Below are 22192 nucleotides of genomic sequence, written 5' to 3'. Positions count from 1 at the left end.
TATCTTTCAAGTTTTTTGTTCTACAAGAATTATAGAGAACTTCAACAGTCTAAAAATTCAATATGTCACGTCTTTACTAAAAAAGTCTTCAAACTCTTCACAAGCGATGTTCACAAGGTCTGCACACGATGACTTTTCATTCCGTGTTCATGTGTGGCAACATCCCTTCAGCACCTGCGTATGGAGTTTTAATATCACAACTCATACCTTATGCCAGAGCTTGCCGTAACTACCCAGACTTTTTGTATCGCGCTACACGTATTACAGTTAGGCTTCTGGATCAGAGTTATGTTGCTACAAGATTGTAGTCATCACTACAGAAGTTTTATGGTCGTCATCATGAATTCGTGGATCGTTACGGTGTATCCATTTGCACCATGAAAACTGATTTGTTCAACGTGTCACCGTTTTCCTTTCCTCTTTCGTCCATCCTGGACGTGACTTTTTATGAGCAACCCGTCGGTTGCTTCTGGAAAAGCAAAGGACTCTTACCCTACCCGAGCACTTGGTCCATGCTTCCAGTTTTTAGTGGAGTCTGAGTTGCTCATTAACTTTTGTTGCTTTGTATGTATTACTTTGGTTATTTTATGTTCTTTGTTGTGTGTGTCAGTTTTCCATGTTTGGTCTTTGTCCCTGGATTACATTCTTTTGATTTCTGATAGAATCTTGGTTCCCTTGATTACTCTTTTAAGCGAATAACCGATTTTGATCCCGAGTTCTTCGAACTTTTTATAAAATACGGGGTGTTTTTTTATATGTCACACATAACAGATATTAATTGTAATGGTCTCAAGTTTATGGTGAAATAGGTAAAAAAAATTATCTTTGTTTCCGAGACATGAACCTAAACACCAATAAATGCCTCGCGGGGCGAAGCTAGATATGCCCACAGAGGTCAAACCCTGACTGTGACAGACGTAGGGCAGATATGGATGCAAAGTTCAAGCTTGATGCAGCTCTGTATTTTCATTTCAATAAAAGATTTGACACATGATGATATTTTGATCAGATTGGATCGAAATGGTCCAATAACTTTTTTTTATAAATACTTGCAATAAGACCAACACACGATATAACCATGTGATTTCTATATATCCCCAAATTTTGTTTCTGAAGTGTATGATGAACAAAAACCGAAATTAAAAATCAAAGGAAATAAGCATCTCTCTACACAGGACACATGGTATACTGGTGTCTACCCGTAGTTCACTCTCTCTTTGCAAAATAACTCAAAATTATATGCTGCCACCAATTTTTGTTGAACATTGGTGAATTGTGTTTTTTTCTATTGATGTTAAATCCCTTTTCAATTGGTCTCAAATTTCTGATTATGGGTTTCCAAGTTACAAAAAGGGTGGATTTCCCATATATACACAATAACCTGAAAAAGCTTAAAGCCTTCCTTTGGGGGTATGGTACCTTTGGTACAACTTCCATTTACTTTCACTCAAGTTATTATCAGTACATCAGGAAAATGCTTGTTTTTGGCCCCTCATTCCTTATCAGTTGAAGTCATAACACTATAAATAAATCCCTGTGATGCTTTTGTGGTATGGCACCTTATACATTACAATTTCAAAGAGATCCATTCACTTATAGTTAAGTTATTATCCTAACATAATGAAAATGTTTGTTTCTTGTCCCTTTTTGGCTCTTAATTTATAAACGGCCCAAGTAATAACCCCCAAAATCAATCCCAGCCTTCCTGTGGTGGTATTGCACTCTATGGTACAATTCGGAAGAGATTCATTCACTTAAAGTCCTTGTTTCTGGGCCCTAATTCTTAAACAGTTTGAGCTACAACCCCACAAAAACAATCCAAGCCTTTCTTTTGTGGTATGATACCTTGTGGTGCAATTTCAAATAGATCCACTCACAGTTAATCAAGTTATTGTCCAGACATCATGAAATACTTGTTTTACCTCCTTTGTGGCCCTAATTCCTAAATGGTTTAAGTCATAACCCCAAAAAATTAATCCCAAGCTTCCTTTTGTGGTATGGTACTTTGTGATATTTCATAAAGATCTATACACTTATACTTAAGTTATTGTCCAGACATTGAAGTGTCTATGGACAACTACAGTATAATACTATATGACTGTAAATTTTTTTCTGCAGTCATATAAAAATGGAGTTGTATTTTAGGCTGCTTTGCACTCATTTTCACTTCCACTGCACATAACAGTGACAGTAAAGGAAAAACTTTCTTTTCAAACCTTTATTCATGTTAACACTTATATAAAATATTTATATTGTCTTTTTATACACTTTTATAGACAAAATATCAACAAAGAATTTTTACAATAAATATATTATATTACACTTAAAAATATATAAACAAGATTATCTTGACAGATAAAATTCAATAAATGTTTGAAGATATGGATTTCTGAAAAGTGGTAGAGAAAGTGATGACTTTTATATACATACGATACAAATTAATCTACAACATAAAAGAAATGAAAATTGAATCCACCTTATTGTACCTATCATATATGTCAACATCATTTGGAAGTCCCAAATGGGGGAAATTTTGCTGCTATTAAAATCCAAAGATCCAATCAAACATTTAATACACCAAATTTACCCTATAAAAAACTGATGCTGACAAGTCTTAACATTCCCAAACAGTTTGGACAATTTCCTTCTAGCATACAAACCAGCAGTTAGAAAATGCAGTACATTGAAATAAACATTTAATTAAGAGTTAAATACAGCAGAATAATATAACATTACACACTAACACTTCCTTTACACATGTGTATTTAATTACCAAAAAAAACCCATCCTTTACACATGTGTATTTAATTACAAAAAAAAAACAACTTTGAATTAACATTTTTTGAGTAAAGATTTCAATAAAATGTTCAATGCTTAAGGAAAAAAATTGGTTGCTATATATTGCAACCATGTATCTATCCAAATTAACACCAGGAGGAAAACATTTCACTTCAATATTGAAGGAATTACAGATACACATGCTAATAATACTAAAACCACTTCATCTTTAATTCACACATTGCACTTAAGAATTGAGTCCATGAAAGTAAAGTGTTCATTGATCAACAGATACTGCTACTACAAGATCTCTAACAATACTGCACAATCAACTAACAGTATATACAAATCCCAATTGATCTATAAAATCATTCCATAGAATATAAGTATTTAATATTCATTTCTCAAAATTCAAACCAAGTTTTTTTTTCTATTTTAAACTGTAGAGATTTGAGTAGGAGCCTAAATGTAAATAGGGACCAAACAACAATAAGAAATGGCCTTAAACCTCATGCAGTACTTCAGCACAAGTTTCACAATAGAAGTCAGTGAAATACTGTGAAAGTACTTTAATTTGTGGATACCAATTTTCATGGATTAGGGAAGAAACACAAATTCATGGATTAGGGAAGAAACACAAGTTCATGGATTGTTGAATTGGTTTTCACTATACAAATCAATGGATATCTCCTTTTCGATGGGAACCAAATTTTGTGGTTTCGCCTACACATGAAAACCATGAAAATTGATACCCCAGAAACAATAATACTTTTCCCATATACTTTTTATATGACCAAACATAAGCATTTTCGTTTAAACATTCATTAGAAACACACAAATAAAGAAATAAACAATGTAATTTTAAATTTACTTAGTTCATCATTAAACACTTAATTTGTACATGTCCTTTCAAATACAAGTTAAAACCTCTCATATCAAATTAAACTATGAAGAAAATTGACAACAGGTAAGGATTTTTCTTCTCCACCTAACATTCTCACTTATATATAATCTATCATTGATTCAAAGTTACATGTACTTTTTCATTTTCCATGTCCTTCATTTAATTCCCTACACACAAAATCCCAGCTCATTTCTTTCATCAAAAATCTATTTCATTATATTATTTATATTTGTCATAAAATAAAAAATATTTTCCATTTGCTAAGAAATAATAAAAGGCTGAACATGCATAGCTTGATCTAACCACAGACTGAGACTATAGGAAAAAGAAAGAAGAGACACAGAAATAGGCTTGACATGTCTATTCATGGAGTGAATTTAATAATAGAATTTGTAGTACCAGTATGTTTTCTTAACATACAAATTATAACTACTTAACACATATCCTTCTCATGACATGAGAACCATTGTGAGAAAAAAAAATACTGCTGTAAATGTGTCCAAATTGAGAAAAATTAATGTACCAAATTTATTCCTCCTTTTGATGACTTTAATGACATAATTCATACCCAGATATACATTATAGAAAAAAATATTTACATTAACATATAGGCCAGATCAAAACTGTGAAAGAAACCCCATTATAACTGGTCAACCAAGACTACACTCTCAAACAATCAATGTAATGTTGAAATCGAGTTATTACCATTTGCATCATACTAAAGTAATTTGTATTCAATTTTACTAACTTCACATTGGCTCCTTATATCTATAAGGTTGTGGGCACTACCTCGGAAATCAGAAAGAACATATTATTATTAAAGGCACTTTTTACACAAAACTCAGATCTATTCACTGCAACTCAGATTCATATTTAAACCAGATCTGCACTAAGACTTTAGAATAAACCTAAAAAAAAAAAAAAAGCATTTACCGGGTAATAGAATGTTTTATAAAATGAACATTTTTGGCCCTTTAGGGCCTCTCATACAAACAGTCAAGGGTATAACTAGAAAAAAAACAATGCAAATCTTCCTTTATACCCATCCACTAATACTCACACTAATACCGACGAAATCACACAGGGGAGATACAATTACATTACCAAACCATTATATAATTGTTACGAGGTAGAATATAAGAAATCTGCCATTTTAAAGTCTTAAGAAGTAAAAATCCTTTTGATATCTTAAACCTTTGAGCCTGTGATGTTCTGATAAATAGTTTAAATCAAGAATCAAAGTAATTAATTTCTATGTTGGGTTTTTTTTGTGCAAAAAATACAACATCTTTGCAAAATGTATTTTTATAATTTCAATTTAAAAAAAGTAGGATTTCCTTGATTTCATGAACACTGATTTCACAAATGACTCCTAAATATTTTGCAAAACCACAAGGATTATGCATTCAATTAATTCTGAAGTAACTGGCACAATATCTAGTGATTGTCAGATAAATATAGTTATCTCCCCTAGATGAATTGCATATTTAACTACAAAATTACCTCCCTTAGACCTACACATCTACCTAACAAGCATATTGCATTAATAATAAAAAAGATTACAACCAGATATGATTTTACAATAGCGGTTTGTGAAATGGCACACATGTACTTAAAATGATAATTACAGAACATTCACACAGTTATAATGTTCAAATTTACTATATGTATTGCATTTTTTGACAAGTGCTTAATACTGTCAATGAAAATATTACAATTGTGGAGTGCCTGCTCCAAAAATAAAAACTACTATAAACAATATATCAGACAAATTATGTAAGGTTAACAAAAAATTATTTTACTGTAATACAATATGACAGAACAACAGTAAAAAACATCTCCACTTAAACAGTGTTTATCTTGAATCTAACCAGTTCTGTAATAGTTCTACCAGATCTTTTCTTTCCATATCTGGATGTTCTAACAGTTCTATGAGTTCATGGACAGTCAGTCTGTTAGTTTGGTTCTGGTCCAGTAACAGGTGCTTGGCTGGATCTCTCTGTGTTTCATACACTGCTATATCCTGACATGACAATCCTAATAAACCTGTTCATAAATAAATATTAATTGGAGTCTGGGTTGCTAATTTACATATGTTTCTTTGTGTTAATTTTTTTGTGTGTGCTTATTTTCTTTGTCTAGTTGTTATCACTGGATTTCCCTTTTACCAAAAAAGCTTAAAATAAAATAAAAATATGAGACTAAATTATATTTTGAACACTTCAATTTAAACAAATGAAAATTGAAATGATGTTATCTCACAAATTATTATACCTCCTTTCATGCTGAACTACAATCAACTAATTTTTTTAAATTGAACAATACCTATGTACATTTATGAAACTAATTTGATGTAAATATCATTGTAACTACATGCCTAGTAAAACCAAAGAAAGAAGACAACAGTGGATTAAAAAGATGTTGATTTCTGACAAAGTCTTAACTAGGAACAATCATCAGTATCAATGGCTATATCAAAATACTAGTTCTGAATGTCTGCCAGAATTTTAAGATCATTCCAGGAAAATGTATGGCAGAGTTGGAAGCCACTATAAATATAAACTTTTATGAGTTTATGTTGTCTATAAAAAGCTTCTAAAGGAAATGTAAGTAAATCCAAAATGACATTGTATGGGTTATACCAGTAAATGTGGGAAAAATATCTTCAGACCTGCTTAAGCTACTTTATGACAATCCATATTTCTGGCCACATTTTTAAAACTTGTCTGTAAAATCCTTTATTTTGTGATTTTCAACATAGGTTTTCAGGAAAAATTTACAATCCATGGAGCATAATGTGCAGTCAAATTGAGTTAAAATCTATTGAGAAGCTAAAGTAAACACCTATGTGCCTTTCAATCCCAACTTAAATTTTGTTCTCTTACCGCCCAATCCTCTCCAGTCCTGACCTAATGTAGTAGAACACTGTAGGTACGTATATAATTTCTGGAACAAGTTGAATGGTAAATCTTTGATGTACACCTTAGTATCTGTTCCCTGTGAATATAGTAGCATTTTGATCATACAAAAATTAATACTGAAACAATTTTTGAAAATATTATTTTACCATGAAAAAGTGTTGAAGTATTGTCTATTTCATTGGTATTTGTATTTAACTAAAAGTAAATCGAAATGAAATTAGTTAGGAATGCAAATTGGAGTACAAATGATATCCTCATGCAAAATATCTTATCCTTTAAAAGATGCCACAAAGGAGGTACAGCATAACTTTTGTAACTTTGGGATGAAATATATATATCAAGGAAAGGAACAGAATTCAGTACCTGATCAGACAACCAACGTCTGATTGTTTTATGATTGTCAATTCTCGTTGATTTACACATTACACTGTTGCCAGGAGATATATCGACAACATGTATACTGTTGAATGATCCCTTGGATTTACAGTCGCAGTTCAGTGGACATTCAGGTCCCAAGACATACTGGATTTCTGGAGGTAATGCTACATTACATACATCACAAAGCCACTGGTAGATGTAATGTAATCTCTTGTTTCTCTCACTTCTGCAATAAAGAACTAATGTGTTGAAGAATATACACAGTACGGGTACAAAAGTCAAATACCAATTAAATCAAACCCAGTCTTACTTTACTGCTAATAAATATATCTGATGTTTTTAATTTTCATTGCTTCAACACAGTTTTGTTATTTTATGGCAATTAACAAGGTCCACTGAAAAATTTTAATTATTGGTTTATGGATCCACAAAATAAATGAAAGTTGTTGTCTAATTCTTATACTTGAAAGCTGAAAATAAGATAATGTTTAATATAGTAATGATTGTCTTTTAATATGATGAAAACATATGTACTGAACCACTCAGACATGAATAATATTTTAAGTGGAAATATAAACATTATAAACATTTTTCAGTCTATGACCTATGTCAAGTTTTTATGACAATTTAACTTTAAATCTGTTTCAGGATGTTGCAAACTCCAGGAGACAAAAACTGTGAAACTAATCTAAAATAATATACTGTTCTTTTCAGACATGATTTTGCAAAGCCAACAAAAAGTAGAAACTGGCAAATTGGCAAGTAGGCATACACTAAAAATGAAACGGAATGATAATGTATTTGAAAAATCATAATTTTGTTCTAAAAGGGAAGAAAATCATGTCTACATGTTAAAGAGTATGCTGGATTTTCAATTATGTATACACACAACAGTGAACAGGAAGGTATGCTACAGACGCTAGGTGAAACTATGAATTTATAACAAATCATCTTACAGTCTTCGAAACTCTGCTAACTTGAGAAAGAAGCCACATTTGTACCTTCATAGTTAATGATATTGTATAATCAAATCAAATTGTCATTTTTTAACAACAATTCATGACAATGAATGGCTCTGTGTCATAGTAGTAACAATACAAATGAGAATCCGGTGAATATGAATCATAAAAACTCACTTTACTCATTGAACTGTGATAAGGTAAATTTTAACATGAATCTAATATTTGAATTTTAAACATACTTTCCAACTATGATTTGCATCCTATCTTCAAACTTGTGATGAACCAATGATATTTCATGTCCTTGGTGATGAATGGTACAAGATGAAGCACTTGTCAGTGAGATTCTGTGGCTGTCTGTCTGGCAGTTAATACTGAAGGCTAACTGATAAAACTGCATACTTGACATATGTGTCTGATCCACAAACTGTAGATACAAACAGGCACTACCTGGTTCCTGAATAGGAGAATGACAAGTTCCCTGCTCAGACAAAAAGTATGGGAAAAAGTATTGTTCCATGCCTTCCTGGTCAACATAATGTTTGAATATCATTCCAAAAGCTAATAGAAGTCTAAGAATTTTTTCTGCATTGACCGAATTAATAATTGTTATAATATCATCATGAGATATATTGCCTGTAGCAACAAGTTTAATCCACCAATGTTTGGTAATATCACTGTTCATTGAGTATTTCTGTGGTATACAAAGGAGAGCTTGGATGTGTTGAAGGATGATTTCTGGGTCAATGAAAAGTAGTTTCTCCATTTGATGATTGTTTGGAAGGTTCATAGGAGCTGCCTCTGTAAGACAATCAGACATTTGGTTAATACTTTACTTTCATTCATTTTATAACCTGCATCTAGTAGCATTAATCTTGAACAATCACAATATCATATGATCATGTATACCAGTGAGCTGTTCCGTAAGACGGAGTAATTTTAGAACTTTATTCATGTACATGTTCATGTACATAGACAAGATCAGCTCACCTAACTGAAGTTTTTCATGTAAACATGTACATGTATATAAGTTTTTGTTTGTAAACAACTGTTTAAATATGTGTAATCATGACTTTAAGGATAAATTTATTACATTGAAAGAGGCAGCCAAGGAAGGAAATAATTTAAACTGATTACATAATATATGTAATTAAGTACTCTGCAGGGGGCAGATTCATATTAAAAACTTTAAAAAACACAGTTACATTAAGCATACTAAAGAAACCCTAGTTATAATTTTTTTGTCAATTTATCTTTTAGATTAATCTGGACCGACTGAAAAAAAAAGATCCACATTCTTGATACATGTACATGGTCTAGCCTATTGAAGAACTCCACATGATCAAATTATCAAGGTTTGAGACAATGAGTTGTATCAAATTTGGACCAACTGAAAAATGGGACCAAAAAATCTAAATTCTAAATTCATGTTCATATAGTGCATGTCAAAGAACCCCATAAGTCACATAAAAAACAACAAACTCAAATGAAAAGAGTCAACAAATGAGCAATTTACATTTTATGTATACAAAGTTTAAGAAAATGCTTGCTTTTGGCTCCTATTGCTCGGTCTAGCTTAAGGCCATAACCCTCAATAATAAACTGGATATCCCAATCCAAATACCTGGTAAAAATAAAATTAATGCTATCGAAAACTGTATTATTATGTCAGTTCAAGGATAACTGTTATCTTACTTCAATCTTAAAAAAACCCTGCTGATAATTTCTTTTCCATAACAGGAAATTGGAAAAAAAACTCTCATTGTTTCCTGGTGTTTGTGTAAGCAATAAATTCTATAAAAAAAAATGTAGTACTTAAGCAATTGCTAAACCTACTAGTAGAGAGTATTTCACCAAACTCCTTCAGCGTAGTCCATACCACATGTTGTAAGCTTGGTTCACTACTTGGTAAAACTGACTTAAATAACTTAGTAAATTCATCCTCTGTTAGAATTTGTTTTCCTTCGCGCCTTAAAATCTCTAACTGTGCCATCATAATTACAGTCAAAATGGAAACTGGTTGCTTTTGAATGGTTTCACTTACAGCTTTCCATACATTTTTCTTTAAGGATTTTGAAGACTCAACATAATCCTGCTCTTCTGGTGAAGATAGAATTAGATCAGGGATAGAAACACTATATTTACTGATCTGTTGTCCGTAAGAAGTATAGAATAATGTTTGAACTTCATCTTTGAAGTCGGCTTGCTCACTAGACAGGAGACCATATGTCAATATATTACAATCATACCCGACACAGCACCTTATGCAATGAATCATGTTTTTTAACCGTGAAATTTCACCAGCAGCTGAACTGAGAACTTTAGCACCATTGAATGTTAACAAAAACAAACTTGTACGAGTGAATAGATAGTTACATCCAAACTGGAATAATTTCTCATCAGGTATAATGAACATTTCCATATTAACAACACCCCTGTGTAAGTAATCATTGTCTCTTAATTTTCCTGTGTCACTGTTGGCTAGAGAATCGTTACTGGCATTCATTCTAAAAAAAATTAAATTGCCAATTAAAAATATACAATGTACATGAAACTCTTACTACATATGCATGAATAATGCTCTACCTAAGTCATTATATAGTGCATTGCTTTTCTATGGTGTATAGCACTGTGCTAACAGAAAATAATTTTAGATGGTGCAAATTGGGCAGTTTGCTACAGTTTCAGAAAAAAAAAAAATTCAAGAGATTCATGGGAAGAACAATGCATGATGGAAAATACACAGGCTCTGTTTATTGGATCACGGATTGTTTATGATATGAAAAAAATTTGTAGACTGGACATTAATGAAGCTTTGCCTTTTTAAACAAAAGTTATAACCATTATAGCAACCTTTCAGCTTGATTGGCCAACTATAAACTTTACTTTTATCAAAATGACAACGGCAAATAAAACATGATGGAAACAGGAAGTGACTGAAGCAAGATAGGCAATATTGAATTGAATTTTAATGTCACTCCTTAACCCTTTTATTTGTGTCAATAACAAAAATTTTCAATGTTGGTGTCAACTTACACAAGTACATGTATGTAATAAATACAATTACACATGTATGTGGTCTACTTCATATTGCCAATGTTTTAAACTCTTCAATAATACAATTGTATCACACCTCAAGTTGATAGTGAGAGCAATAAGAAAGACCATGCATTAAACCTGTAAGTACTCAATTTGCACTATAAGTGGTGAAACTAAAATATCAGTATAAAGGGTCAAGGCTTGCTGCAAGTAGTTTCTGTCTTAAACTTCCTGATATTACAAATGTACAATGTATTTTTCTACTTATGCAAGATAAAATTTTACTAGTTACACAATTAACCTTCTTCTGCTGTCATTACTTTGTAAAATTTGCAATGATAAAACTTACAAATATGAAGCTTAAATTAGAAAACTTACTTATAACTGATTTAGATAAATGTATGTGCAGATAAGCACACATGCCCAGGTCCATGGCAAGCAAATTTCATGCAAGACAAGTCTGAGCCAAACAGAGCTTGCCCATTAGGGCCTAGGCTATCTAATTTTGAGTGTTTTTTTTCTGTTCAACACATCATACAGGCAAAAAGCTTCACTCAGTGTCAGTTCAGTTTCAGCAAAACTTGCCCACATGACCAGTTGGACAAATTTCTTATTTCTACCCCTGTAACATGTACATGTAAGCAGGTAAACAATGTACTACAATATTAACTAAATCAAGCATATTAAAGTGCTGCAATTCATTTCTTAACTTTAAGTTTAATCATCAATAATTAAAGGATTGGATCTTTTATGCTTCCCGATAAAGCAAGAATGTAATTGATTTCTATACATCTAAAACTATCATAACTGTAGAATATTAAAATAACACTTCATGACATGAGAGAACATTTTTGCCAGGGTTGCAAAGTAATCATTGAGTATAGAATAATAGTTCTTGCTTTCACTTTTATATAAATAGTACATGTACCTGTTGGGTTTACAACATAATACCACACAAAGAAAAATATCTTCACCCGAGGTGCAGTTGAGGGTGATATATTTCTAGAGTATAGTATTTCCATGAAACTAAACTCTACCACAGGCACTATGTGTAATATCATACCAAATGCATTTGCACATGCAATTTGAGAAAACAATTTCCTGTCAAGACGATGATACCTCACAAATACAAAATGATATACCTAGGTCATCTAAATGTACCTAGGCAGTTACGGTAATCATTTAATCATTGTGCAGGGAGTGCAGCAAGTACATTGTAATTCTAGATTTTTGAATGATTGTTCATGTACAATGTACATGTATTACATGTATGTAGTATCATAAACTTGTGATTTCAAATGCCTCCATTGCAGATCATTCAGAGAAATCCAAATCTCTATAGAAGAAGGGAATGGACATTTTCTTTCTAAATATATTTAACCAAACAGCTGAAAGTGATATAGTATAGTGGGTACAACCTACAAGAATCATGGCTTTTTTTATTCACTAAAATTACTGGTTATGTCGAGAGTTTAATATATCATTTCAATGAAACCAAGACAGAAAAAAATAGATTTTACAAATCTAGAAAATTCAAACTGATACCCATATACTTCAATAGTATTTCAAATATACACATATTAGTAAACAATTGTCACAAGGGCTGTACTCCACTGTATGTTATTTCTAACTATAGTTTGGTTGTTTCAACATTGTACCTACACATGTATTTAAACAAAATACAAAGTACATAAGAAAAGGAACACAAGAATTCTGTCTAAATCAACGCCATTCTAGACTGAATAATTTGATTGGGTTCGACTGGTATTTGATTTAGACAGGTTAAAACTGATTTAAAATTGAGTTGTAATTAATGTGATGGGACTAATGATGGAGTCTAGAAAGGTTTACGCTTTATTCAGGGTTTGGTGTGGACAGGTTGCATTGTAGTATATTTGAAGTTTATGTAATAGATGTTTCACTTGTACCATTGATTATTTACATACCTGGTAGTTTCTTCAGACCTGATAAGATTCTCATATGATGACCACTGCATGAAACTTATGTCCCCTGCTTTACTCATATCCATGGTACACCTAACACACTCATACAAATTCTGAGAACTTTCAGGATTTAGGAAAGCTGACGGAACAAGTTGTTTTGCCAATGCTCTTGCTTCATTGCCACAAACAAATATTCTAATTTTTGGCAATTTAACAGTCTGATTTGTATGGAAGTCGGACAGCACATTATTGTTATTGTTTAAAGAAGATGTTTCCTGTACTATAAGATGGACTTCTGCATTATCAACAAGTTTTTCGTTTTGTAAAGGATTTATATGCGACTCATTTGACCCAGAACAACTTGATTCAGGTCTTTTAATGTGAAACAGTCCAGATCCTAGGGTACTATTGTCAGAAGTTCGACCTTTTGGTACCATTTTACCTGACTCTGTTTTTGGATACATTGTCAATGGCACTTTCTGTTCAATAGGTGTTAAAGTTCTGCTTGACCCAGAGCTTGTTGACATGCAACTCTCCTGCCGTGTTGGCAGGTGTCTAACTGGTTCATAAATGTTTGGAGTAGCTATGTTAGGTTTGACACATCCTGGACAGCCTTTCACATCCTTGATTTTACCTTTGAAGTTAGGTATCAATCCTTCTGGGCGTTGTAAAATTATCCTTGCTGATGTATATTTATCTAAACTATCAAGTACATCAAAAGCCTGTAAAAAACATAACAGGAGAATCTTTGTATGCAGTAAGTAATTAAGTATATGGTCTTAATTAAACTGAAAATTGGATTGGTATTATACCAAACCATACCGGTACTTTAGAATTTATAGTTATATTGAAAGTGTTATTTGACACGAAATATGTAATTTTTTTTTTCAGAATGAATTGAAATAATAGTTTTATCAGTTTTTAACCACAGACTAGGATGTGAAGAAAGAATTCAAAACTCCTTATCTGTGATTCTGTACATTTATTTATGAAGCTTTCTATTCAAACTCCAACATGTAACTTGCAGTGGAAAATCCACAGAAGTAAACACCAATTCTGACATGTTAAACTGTATGATTGCTTTCATTTTATTATAGAAAAATATATACAAACCTCCTTAGGAGTGGAAGGAGCCTGTCCATTTATAGATCTGATGTAATCTCCCACCATAAGCTTGCCCAGAGCTGGAGCTTCTCTGACTTCAACCACTAAAGTATACCAATCATCCTGCCTCTATAACAGAATCCAAACTTGAACATCTCTTACAGAATTTTTACAAAAATACTTAAGTTTTCAATTTTTTATAATCCTCCATATAAAACTTTACTTTTAGTTCAAACTCTAAGCACCCTAATATGATCAGACATAGTTTAAGTTAAGTTCTTTCTATTAGTTAATACCCAATAGACCCTCCTATAATCGGTTATAGTGTTAGTTAATACCCTAGGGACCATACTGTAATCAGTTATAGCGAATGTTAATACCCTAGGAACCCAACTGTAATTGGTTATAGCGATTGTTAGTACCCTAGGGACCCTACTGTAATCAGTTATAGCGATTGTTTATACCTAAGGACTCTACTGTGATCACTGATAGTGTTTGTTAGTACCCTAAGGACCCTGGTGTAATCACTTATAGTGTTGGTTAGTACCCTAGAAACCCTACTGTAATCAGTTATAGTGTTAGTTAGTACCCTATGGACCCTACTGTAATCAGTTACAGTATTAGTTAACACCCTAAGGACCCTATTTTAATCAGTTATAGTGTTAGTTAATACCCTAAGGACCCTACTGTAATCAGTTATAATGTTAGCTAATACCCTAAGGACCCTGGTGTAATCAGTTATAGTGTTAGTTAAAAACCCTATGGACCTTACTGTAATCAGTTGTAGTGTTGGTCTGAACATACAGAGGGATCCAGATTACGGAGCATGAATTTTTCCCTCATTTACACCTACCACACTCTTTATTAAACTCCATGGCAAGGTCTTCCACATACAAGTTGTATAGGGGCCAATGCTATTCTATACTACCACCAAAGTGGTGAAGGAATATAGCCAAAATTCAGGTCAATTTCAATTTTGATTGAGCTTAAAATTGATATATTTGATATATGATTTGAACATTATTGGCTTTTAGCAGCTGAAACCTTTGTTACAAATAAATACATGTATTACCTAAACAAACAAAACATGTAATTTAAAATCTTGTTAAATATTGTTACAGTGTTCTTTCTTATTGATTTGTGTTTTAAATATGCAATTATTTTGATCAATAACTCAGCATGTTTTACTTCTGCCAACATAGACTTGGCATCTAAATACTTTATCTTTAATATGGATTCAAAAATGTAATAAAATTTTCTGATTTTCAATAACTGACTTTGATTCAGTTTATCATCCTAGTAAGGGGAAGTTTACACATTGGAAAGCCAACCAATAAGAACTTACACCAAACAGAAATTGGAAAATAAATCAAACTTGAGTTCAGTCCTGACAGTGGGTAAACATGGATCTTCCTGTAACCATAGTAACCAGGATCAAATGGAATCAGACCAAGGTCTGGCATCCTTGTTAATTCTGGAACTTCATCCAGGATTACAAACTTAGCATAACAGGGTTTAAATTAGCAGTGGTCCAAGGTCTAGTGTTGAAATTAAAATCACTCAATTTTTGATGCCAGACCTTTAAAATATCATTTACCAAGATCCAGGACCTGCCCCATTTATGTTTACTCTGATTGAGGACTTTTCATTTGGGAAAAAAACAGTCCAAGACCTTTAACTCCTGAAAGTAAATTTGAACCCCTGCATAAATATTCTGACATGGATATCAAAATAAAGTACACAAGTCCGTAAAAAATAGGTCATCTGGTTGGACCTTTTGATAGTTTTTGTGTCTTTAATTACTATGAAACTTTATCAGCCTGTTGATATTTTTGTAATAAAGTTCATTTCAGACTATACATTACCAGTATTTAAATACTAATGTTTAGGGAAATTGCAATACACGTTTTCTTAACTGTATGAGCTAAGTTAAATCTTTCTTTCTTTTACAACTAAAAAAATTGTCATTGTTCAATTTAATATTGGTCAATGCTTTACAGATCTGGATGATCCCACAAAAGATTATATAATTGAATATAGGTACATGTAATGGGAAAAAAGGGCTTCCTTAAATGCCAGCAAATAATTTTTAAGTGTCTTAACGAAGTCAGTGAAGCTGTTGTACCAAGTGGTGTTCTGTTTTATAATAGAATTAAAGAGAATTAAAAAAAATTTGTTAAATGTACAATTTCTTTTTTCAGCAGATCTCGGTATACCAATTTGATATCTCTGACTTTTGCCAGTTTTCCTGGCAAATACATGTACAACATGTTTTTATTCTATTTTTTAATAAACCAATTTCTTGTGTTAAGTTTTCGCTGCAAATCATGAGATATCTATACCAGTTCAAAAAAGTTAGTGGACTAAATAATCTATATTTAACAAAATTTGGAAAGATAAATTTTGTAACACAATCCCACCATATTTAATCTTATGTAGGTGTAGCCTAAATACATACATTTTTATATTCTAATGTCTTTTGAAGTAGTTTCATTTGCCTCTAAGACTTAACATTTTTACTTCACTTTTAATGCATCAATTATTTGAAATTCATTTTTGGTGGGAGGGGGGCACTCCATACTTACTATTTTTAACATCATCAGGGCAATCCAAGGGTTCAAATTTACTTTCAAGAAAAAAAGGTCCAGAACTTTTCCAAGTTTCAAATCAATGTTAAACTTGATGATAACTTAAACCCCACAATAAATGTCCATGAAAACGGTCAGAGGACCAGGACATAGGTAAATGAAACTTACAAGGTCCTTGGACAGAAATGGAGGGTCAAGGACCATGTACCACCACCTACTTGAAACCCTGAAACTTCAGACTGACTTTACATTATGCTTAGGTTCCTCAGACTACATTTAGAAAACTCCTGTGATAGTACTTTAATTCCTAGATACCAATTTTCGTGGATTAGGGAAGACACACAACTTTCTAGTTTCTTAAATTTGAGGCTTTGAAGTTTTCAGTATACACATTGATGGGAATCGTCTTTTTGTTGGGAACCAAATTTCGTGGTTTGGCCTATCCATGAAAACTACAAAAACTGGTTCCTCAAGTAGAATAGTACTATCACAATATTGTTTTCAAACCATACTTACATAAAGACATTTTTTAATCTTGAACTTGAAACCAAAACTACGTTTGTTTCCTTTCTCCAGAGTGAATGTCTTTGTAGACGACCACATAACACAGTGTGGGTATTTAATATAAGTTTCTACATCATCTGGATTATTTCTTCTATTTCTTGGTGGATCATAGGAGTTACATGTTGGACTGTCAGGGTATATTACTTCATTTGGAGGATTAATCACAGGCACAGAGCAATGAGTCTCCCCTGGCACCACCTGTCCATGATAAGAGTTCGGCAATGGCTCAGAACTGATTATTGACTCATGAGGGGAATCCATTGTTGGAATACTTTGTTTCTTGTTGATATGCTTTCCAGCCATCTCCCCCTCAGACCCTGATGAGTCTCTATCCCTCTTACGATCAATTTGACACACTTCAAGCTCTACAACAGGTTCCTTGGTTTGCAACAAACACAACACACATTCCTCATCGTATGATGTAATATCGTTGTGGTTTATAGAAACTATTCGATCATACTCTGTTAAAAAGTGGTTGTATTTCAATCGGCATTCATCTTTTACTTTGGTTACAATGGAAAAGGTCTCAGATGTTGTCTGACCCTGAAATTGAAAAAAAAAAATTCAATTATGGCTACAAACATCACTATAATATTATTGATTCCATAACTATCAGACAAGCATCTTTAGACAGCCTTGTCTTTTTGTCTTGTTTTCCATGAAATTTCCTTGAAACACAACAAATGTTATTATTGATAGGGTTAATATAGTACATAACAACCTACATACATGTGGTGTAAAATCACATCATGTATTGCATATTCTGTAAAATTTCAATTGAAATCCAAAGAGCAACTTCAGATAAGCTGCATATATTAAATAGTATTAGATACTTGACAACTATTACCATATTTCCACCTTCTTAATTGTGTGTCTACCCTTTTTATTGCTAAGACCAAGTTATACTATAGTTATTTTGAAGTCATTATATGTTTTGTTACTAAACTTGTGTGAAATTAATTTTCTCATCTGACAAGATCTCCTTTCACATATATGTAAGTAGGTTTCATTACATTAGAAATAAAACATTTAATCACTTGAAGATTTAAGTGCTGTTAACATTTCAGTGAGTGTCTGTTTACTAATTGTACTAAGTATAAATTTTCAGTGTGTTAAAATGGCCTGTGGTAAAGACAACTGATTGTGCAGCAGTGATTTTCCTATTGTTTTGGAGAAGGGGTGGACCAATTCTGTTAGGAAACAAGAGGCTCCCAGGAGCCTGAATCACTCACCTGGTTAAATTCTGTCTTTCAAAGGCAATAAATTTAACAAGAAGTTATCTAACAATTTTGACTCCAGAAGACTTTGGTAGGACTTACCATAAGGACCATTATATGGCTTAACAGATTAAAATGAAAATTAGACCAGAGATAGGTCTCATCATGCTGAACACTTTTACCCTATGTCAGAATTTGGCTAAACCTAACGGTTTTGAAGATATATCCCAAAAACTTCAGTCTGACCCCTGTTTTATTTTTAGCAACAGCAGCCATGCTTTACCACAGATAAAAAATAACCGACGAAAATAGGACAAATACACTTTCCATGTATTGAAGTTTTGAGTTGACCTTTAAATGGCAAATTTGATAAAATAGAGTTGAAAGATGATTTTGCACATCTTAAAAATCTATCTTTTAATCTCTTACAAAAAAAGTATACATATTGAGAAAATGTTTCAACTCACAATTGGGAATTTCAGTGCTGAAATTCGGGAAATTTGGAGCCTTCTTCTCTTAAGGAATGGGGCTGAAATTTTAACCAAAATAAGAATTTTAAATTTATTGCCACATGTGACAAGGATACCAAATGCCAATAATTCAAACTTCCATTAACTTTCAATTAAAAAAAGGGCCTGAATGGGTGTGTAACGCTGACCTTGTGGCTTGACCTTTGACCTTTATGTATTTGAAAATGCATTATACGATCTTGAACTTTACATATGGACTTCTATTCAGACTTGCACTCTATAATTCACAATTTATAGTTGAAAATCCAAATGTACAATACTTATTGTATATACAATACAATATCTAAAGTATACTTAAAACAATACTTAAGATAAAAACTATAAATACATAATGAACTTCTGGGTAAATGAAAATAAAACAAGATTGCATTGAGTAAGATACACAAAAGGGTGGAAATCCAGGGCTCTCCATGATCTGTTTTAGCTGGCAAGCCACCATGGTTAAATTGTCATCCGCCATGATTAACTTTTATAAATATCAAAAAATTATTTTATGCCTGAGAAATCATAGTGTTCAAAAGGTGTTGTGGAAGGACAGACAGATGGAGAATATTGGAACTAAATGCAACTTCTTAGGCAGAGATTATAAATGTTGCCTATACACAATATCTAAAGTATACAAAAATAATTAACCCTTTGAAAACTGACAGGAAATTTGATAATATGAAAAATTCCTCCTTATTTGGTAAAGAAAAAATTACAAATATAGGGCTTAGGGATAACAAGTCTTCATTACCAGAAAAGTAATTTTTCTACCACTGGGTCTTCCAACTTTATTAAAAAATGATATTGTCATTGTGTAACTGTAAGGAACAAAAAACTCTACAATATCTCATTAGTTACATAGTGTTTGTAGCAACCAGTTCCATCAATTTAATTTCAATACTAATGACATATACCAAAAAAAAAAAAACATTTCAAGTTTTAAGTTCTTCTAAGGACTTACTAGGTCAATACAAAAAAAGAATGTTCTCTATACTACCAACCTCTAATAATATTTGTTCAAAGGGTGTAACACAGTTTTATAGTACAATCCTTAAATCCTAGTTTAACTTTGTACCAGTTTGAAACATTCCCAATTCATTTCAAATATTAATAAAGTTAAACTCTACAGATATTTTCTATTATTTTAATTATACACTTGAATGAATGAAACTTCTTAACAAAATTGTTTTTTCCTTTACCTGATTCTGAATTTAAACTCAAGAAACACATATCACTATTGCCAATGGGTGTCAATTAAACACAAAATTAATGTATACATATTTGTAATGTTCAAATCTTCTCATACCTTACGGATATGAATGAAACACAAGACGTTTAATATCTTTGATAGTTTGATTATAGACTCGTGTAACAAAACAAAATCTATGAATGCGAACTCAGTTATGTGTATAATCTATTAAATTCTGGTTCAATAAACTCTTCTACCAAATCAGATAGAACAAGTAATTCATGTGGAGTAGACATTTAAATTGTCTTGTAATGGTTTATTTAAAAATAATATTCCTATAGATATGTGTTAGATGGATTACTGCCATCTATGATGTAATAATGAAGAAGAGGACTTAATACCCACTTCAAATATAATGGCCATAACACAGTAACTAAGGGGTTTTGCTAAGTTATGAACTCAAGAATTCAATAGTAAGAAAAGAAATGTATGATTATGTCTTTAAAGTTTATTACATTTTGTTCCCTACATCCTCAGCCTAATAAAATAATATCAGTATCAAAAATATAACAGATTATATGAAAGGGCAATGACTTTCTAAAAACAGTTCATCTAAACTGTAAGTAAAATCTCTATCATAAATATTTATGAACATAAAGTTTCACTCATTTTTGTGCTAGGTATAATCCCCACCCAAAACAGAAAGTTGATATGGGACAGCATCCAAAGCTGCTTACAAAGTACGCACAATCTATATAATATATTGGGATACATGGTAATTGTGACACAATTTGGATGGACGAAGTGATTCAAATATGTACTCCATATAAAATTCTAGTATACTACCATCCCTTCGATACTTCTGTAGAGTGGTATGCCCAGAATACCACCAGCTCAAAGTGGACATTCTTCTTATCCTTTCCTTTTTGTTTTCCTTTATTTCATACTTCCCCCAAAACAAAAACATTAGACAACAATTTGTTAGAAATGGAAAATAAAATGTAAATTAGTAATTTTTGTAAATATGGGCACAAAGAGGACACAATAATTGTGCAAAGAGGGGTGAGGTTGTTCTGCCAGTTTCTACCAACGAATGGTGCATTTGATCGTTTAGAGAATCTACCACAAACTTAATGATATTCAGTATAATATAACAACACATATGGACTGCAGGTTGGTATACTAGATCACCACAATCAGAAAAGACTTTGTCTCCGGTGATATTCTTCCCTCCATTATACCACCCACAACAGCAGGCATTATGTGTATACATGTAATACCACCCACTCACTGAGAGAGGGTATAATATAAAGACTTTACACTATACATGTATTGAACAACTGTATTTTACATGCATTAAGTTTTTAAAATTCTGTAACACATGATTTAAAATTAAGAGTATAATAGTATGATACAGATTAACCCTGAACACATTAAAATAAACATATTGTATCTCAATGACCTTAGACAATTCTGTGGGCAAGACACAATTAAGGTCACTTTAAAGATTTATAAAGACAATAAAATAAGTACTTTTTAAAATATGTTTTCCAATTTCTACTTTTCTCACATTTAGTTTCTGCATTTAATTTGTGGGTGACTAAACAAATATATCTGTATCTATTCACACAAGAATGCATTTCCTTAAACCTCTAAAATCAATGGTGTGTGTCATGACTAAGCCAAACACAGGTTGGAAAGAAAGAAAACCCATAAATCATTTGACTTCAATTTAGAACAAACTAACTAGATCTATGTAAATGATATGATCAAATTAAGCAACCTGTAACAGGTTGAAACTGTGGGACTGGTGTATGTGCATTAATATCTAATCAGAATACAAGTTAATGTCAGTATTTACATCTCCCCATCAAAACTATAATTATCTAAAACCTCTCACTTTATTTGTAGGTCATTAAAAAAAACCTTGTGATTTGTGATTGTTTATCATAGAAGATAATATAACATTAAAGTTTTCATTATATTAAAATATTAGTGCCATGGGAGAGCTGTGTGGAAATAAAATGACATTGTGGCAGTGGACTGTAACTACTCAATTTTCAGGATGAATAGTCAACTTTGTTTGTTCCTTA

General features: G+C 32.0%; 1 protein-coding gene across 6 annotated transcripts in view; it reads right to left on the bottom strand.

Annotated features, from left to right (window-relative positions):
* Nucleotides 1-2203: 2203 nt before the first annotated feature.
* Nucleotides 2204-22192, bottom strand: part of LOC148627629 (uncharacterized) — a 27942-nt gene continuing 7953 nt past the window's right edge. For 5 of the 6 annotated variants that reach the window (XM_088576147.1, XM_088576139.1, XM_088576164.1 and 2 more), the window contains exons 3-10: nt 17131-17721; nt 14036-14155; nt 12926-13644; nt 9777-10447; nt 8183-8741; nt 6967-7207; nt 6568-6679; nt 2204-5728 (exon numbers count right to left, since the gene is read on the bottom strand). In XM_088576147.1, the coding sequence (XP_088432273.1) occupies nt 5538-5728; nt 6568-6679; nt 6967-7207; nt 8183-8741; nt 9777-10447; nt 12926-13644; nt 14036-14155; nt 17131-17721 (3204 nt within the window). In that variant the 3' untranslated portion in view covers nt 2204-5537. Of the gene's footprint in view, nt 5729-6567; nt 6680-6966; nt 7208-8182; nt 8742-9776; nt 10448-12925; nt 13645-14035; nt 14156-17130; nt 17722-20109; nt 20257-22192 lie in introns of those variants that run through there. The other variant, XM_088576183.1, reaches the window with a different exon arrangement.

Source organism: Perna viridis, chromosome 1 (genome assembly GCF_037379345.1).
Source record: "Perna viridis isolate PV_CMFRI_1.1 ecotype Kerala chromosome 1, ASM3737934v1, whole genome shotgun sequence".
NCBI lineage: Eukaryota > Metazoa > Mollusca > Bivalvia > Mytilida > Mytilidae > Perna > Perna viridis.
Note: the sequence above shows the minus strand (reverse complement) of the source record. Positions and strands in the feature narration are given on the sequence as shown.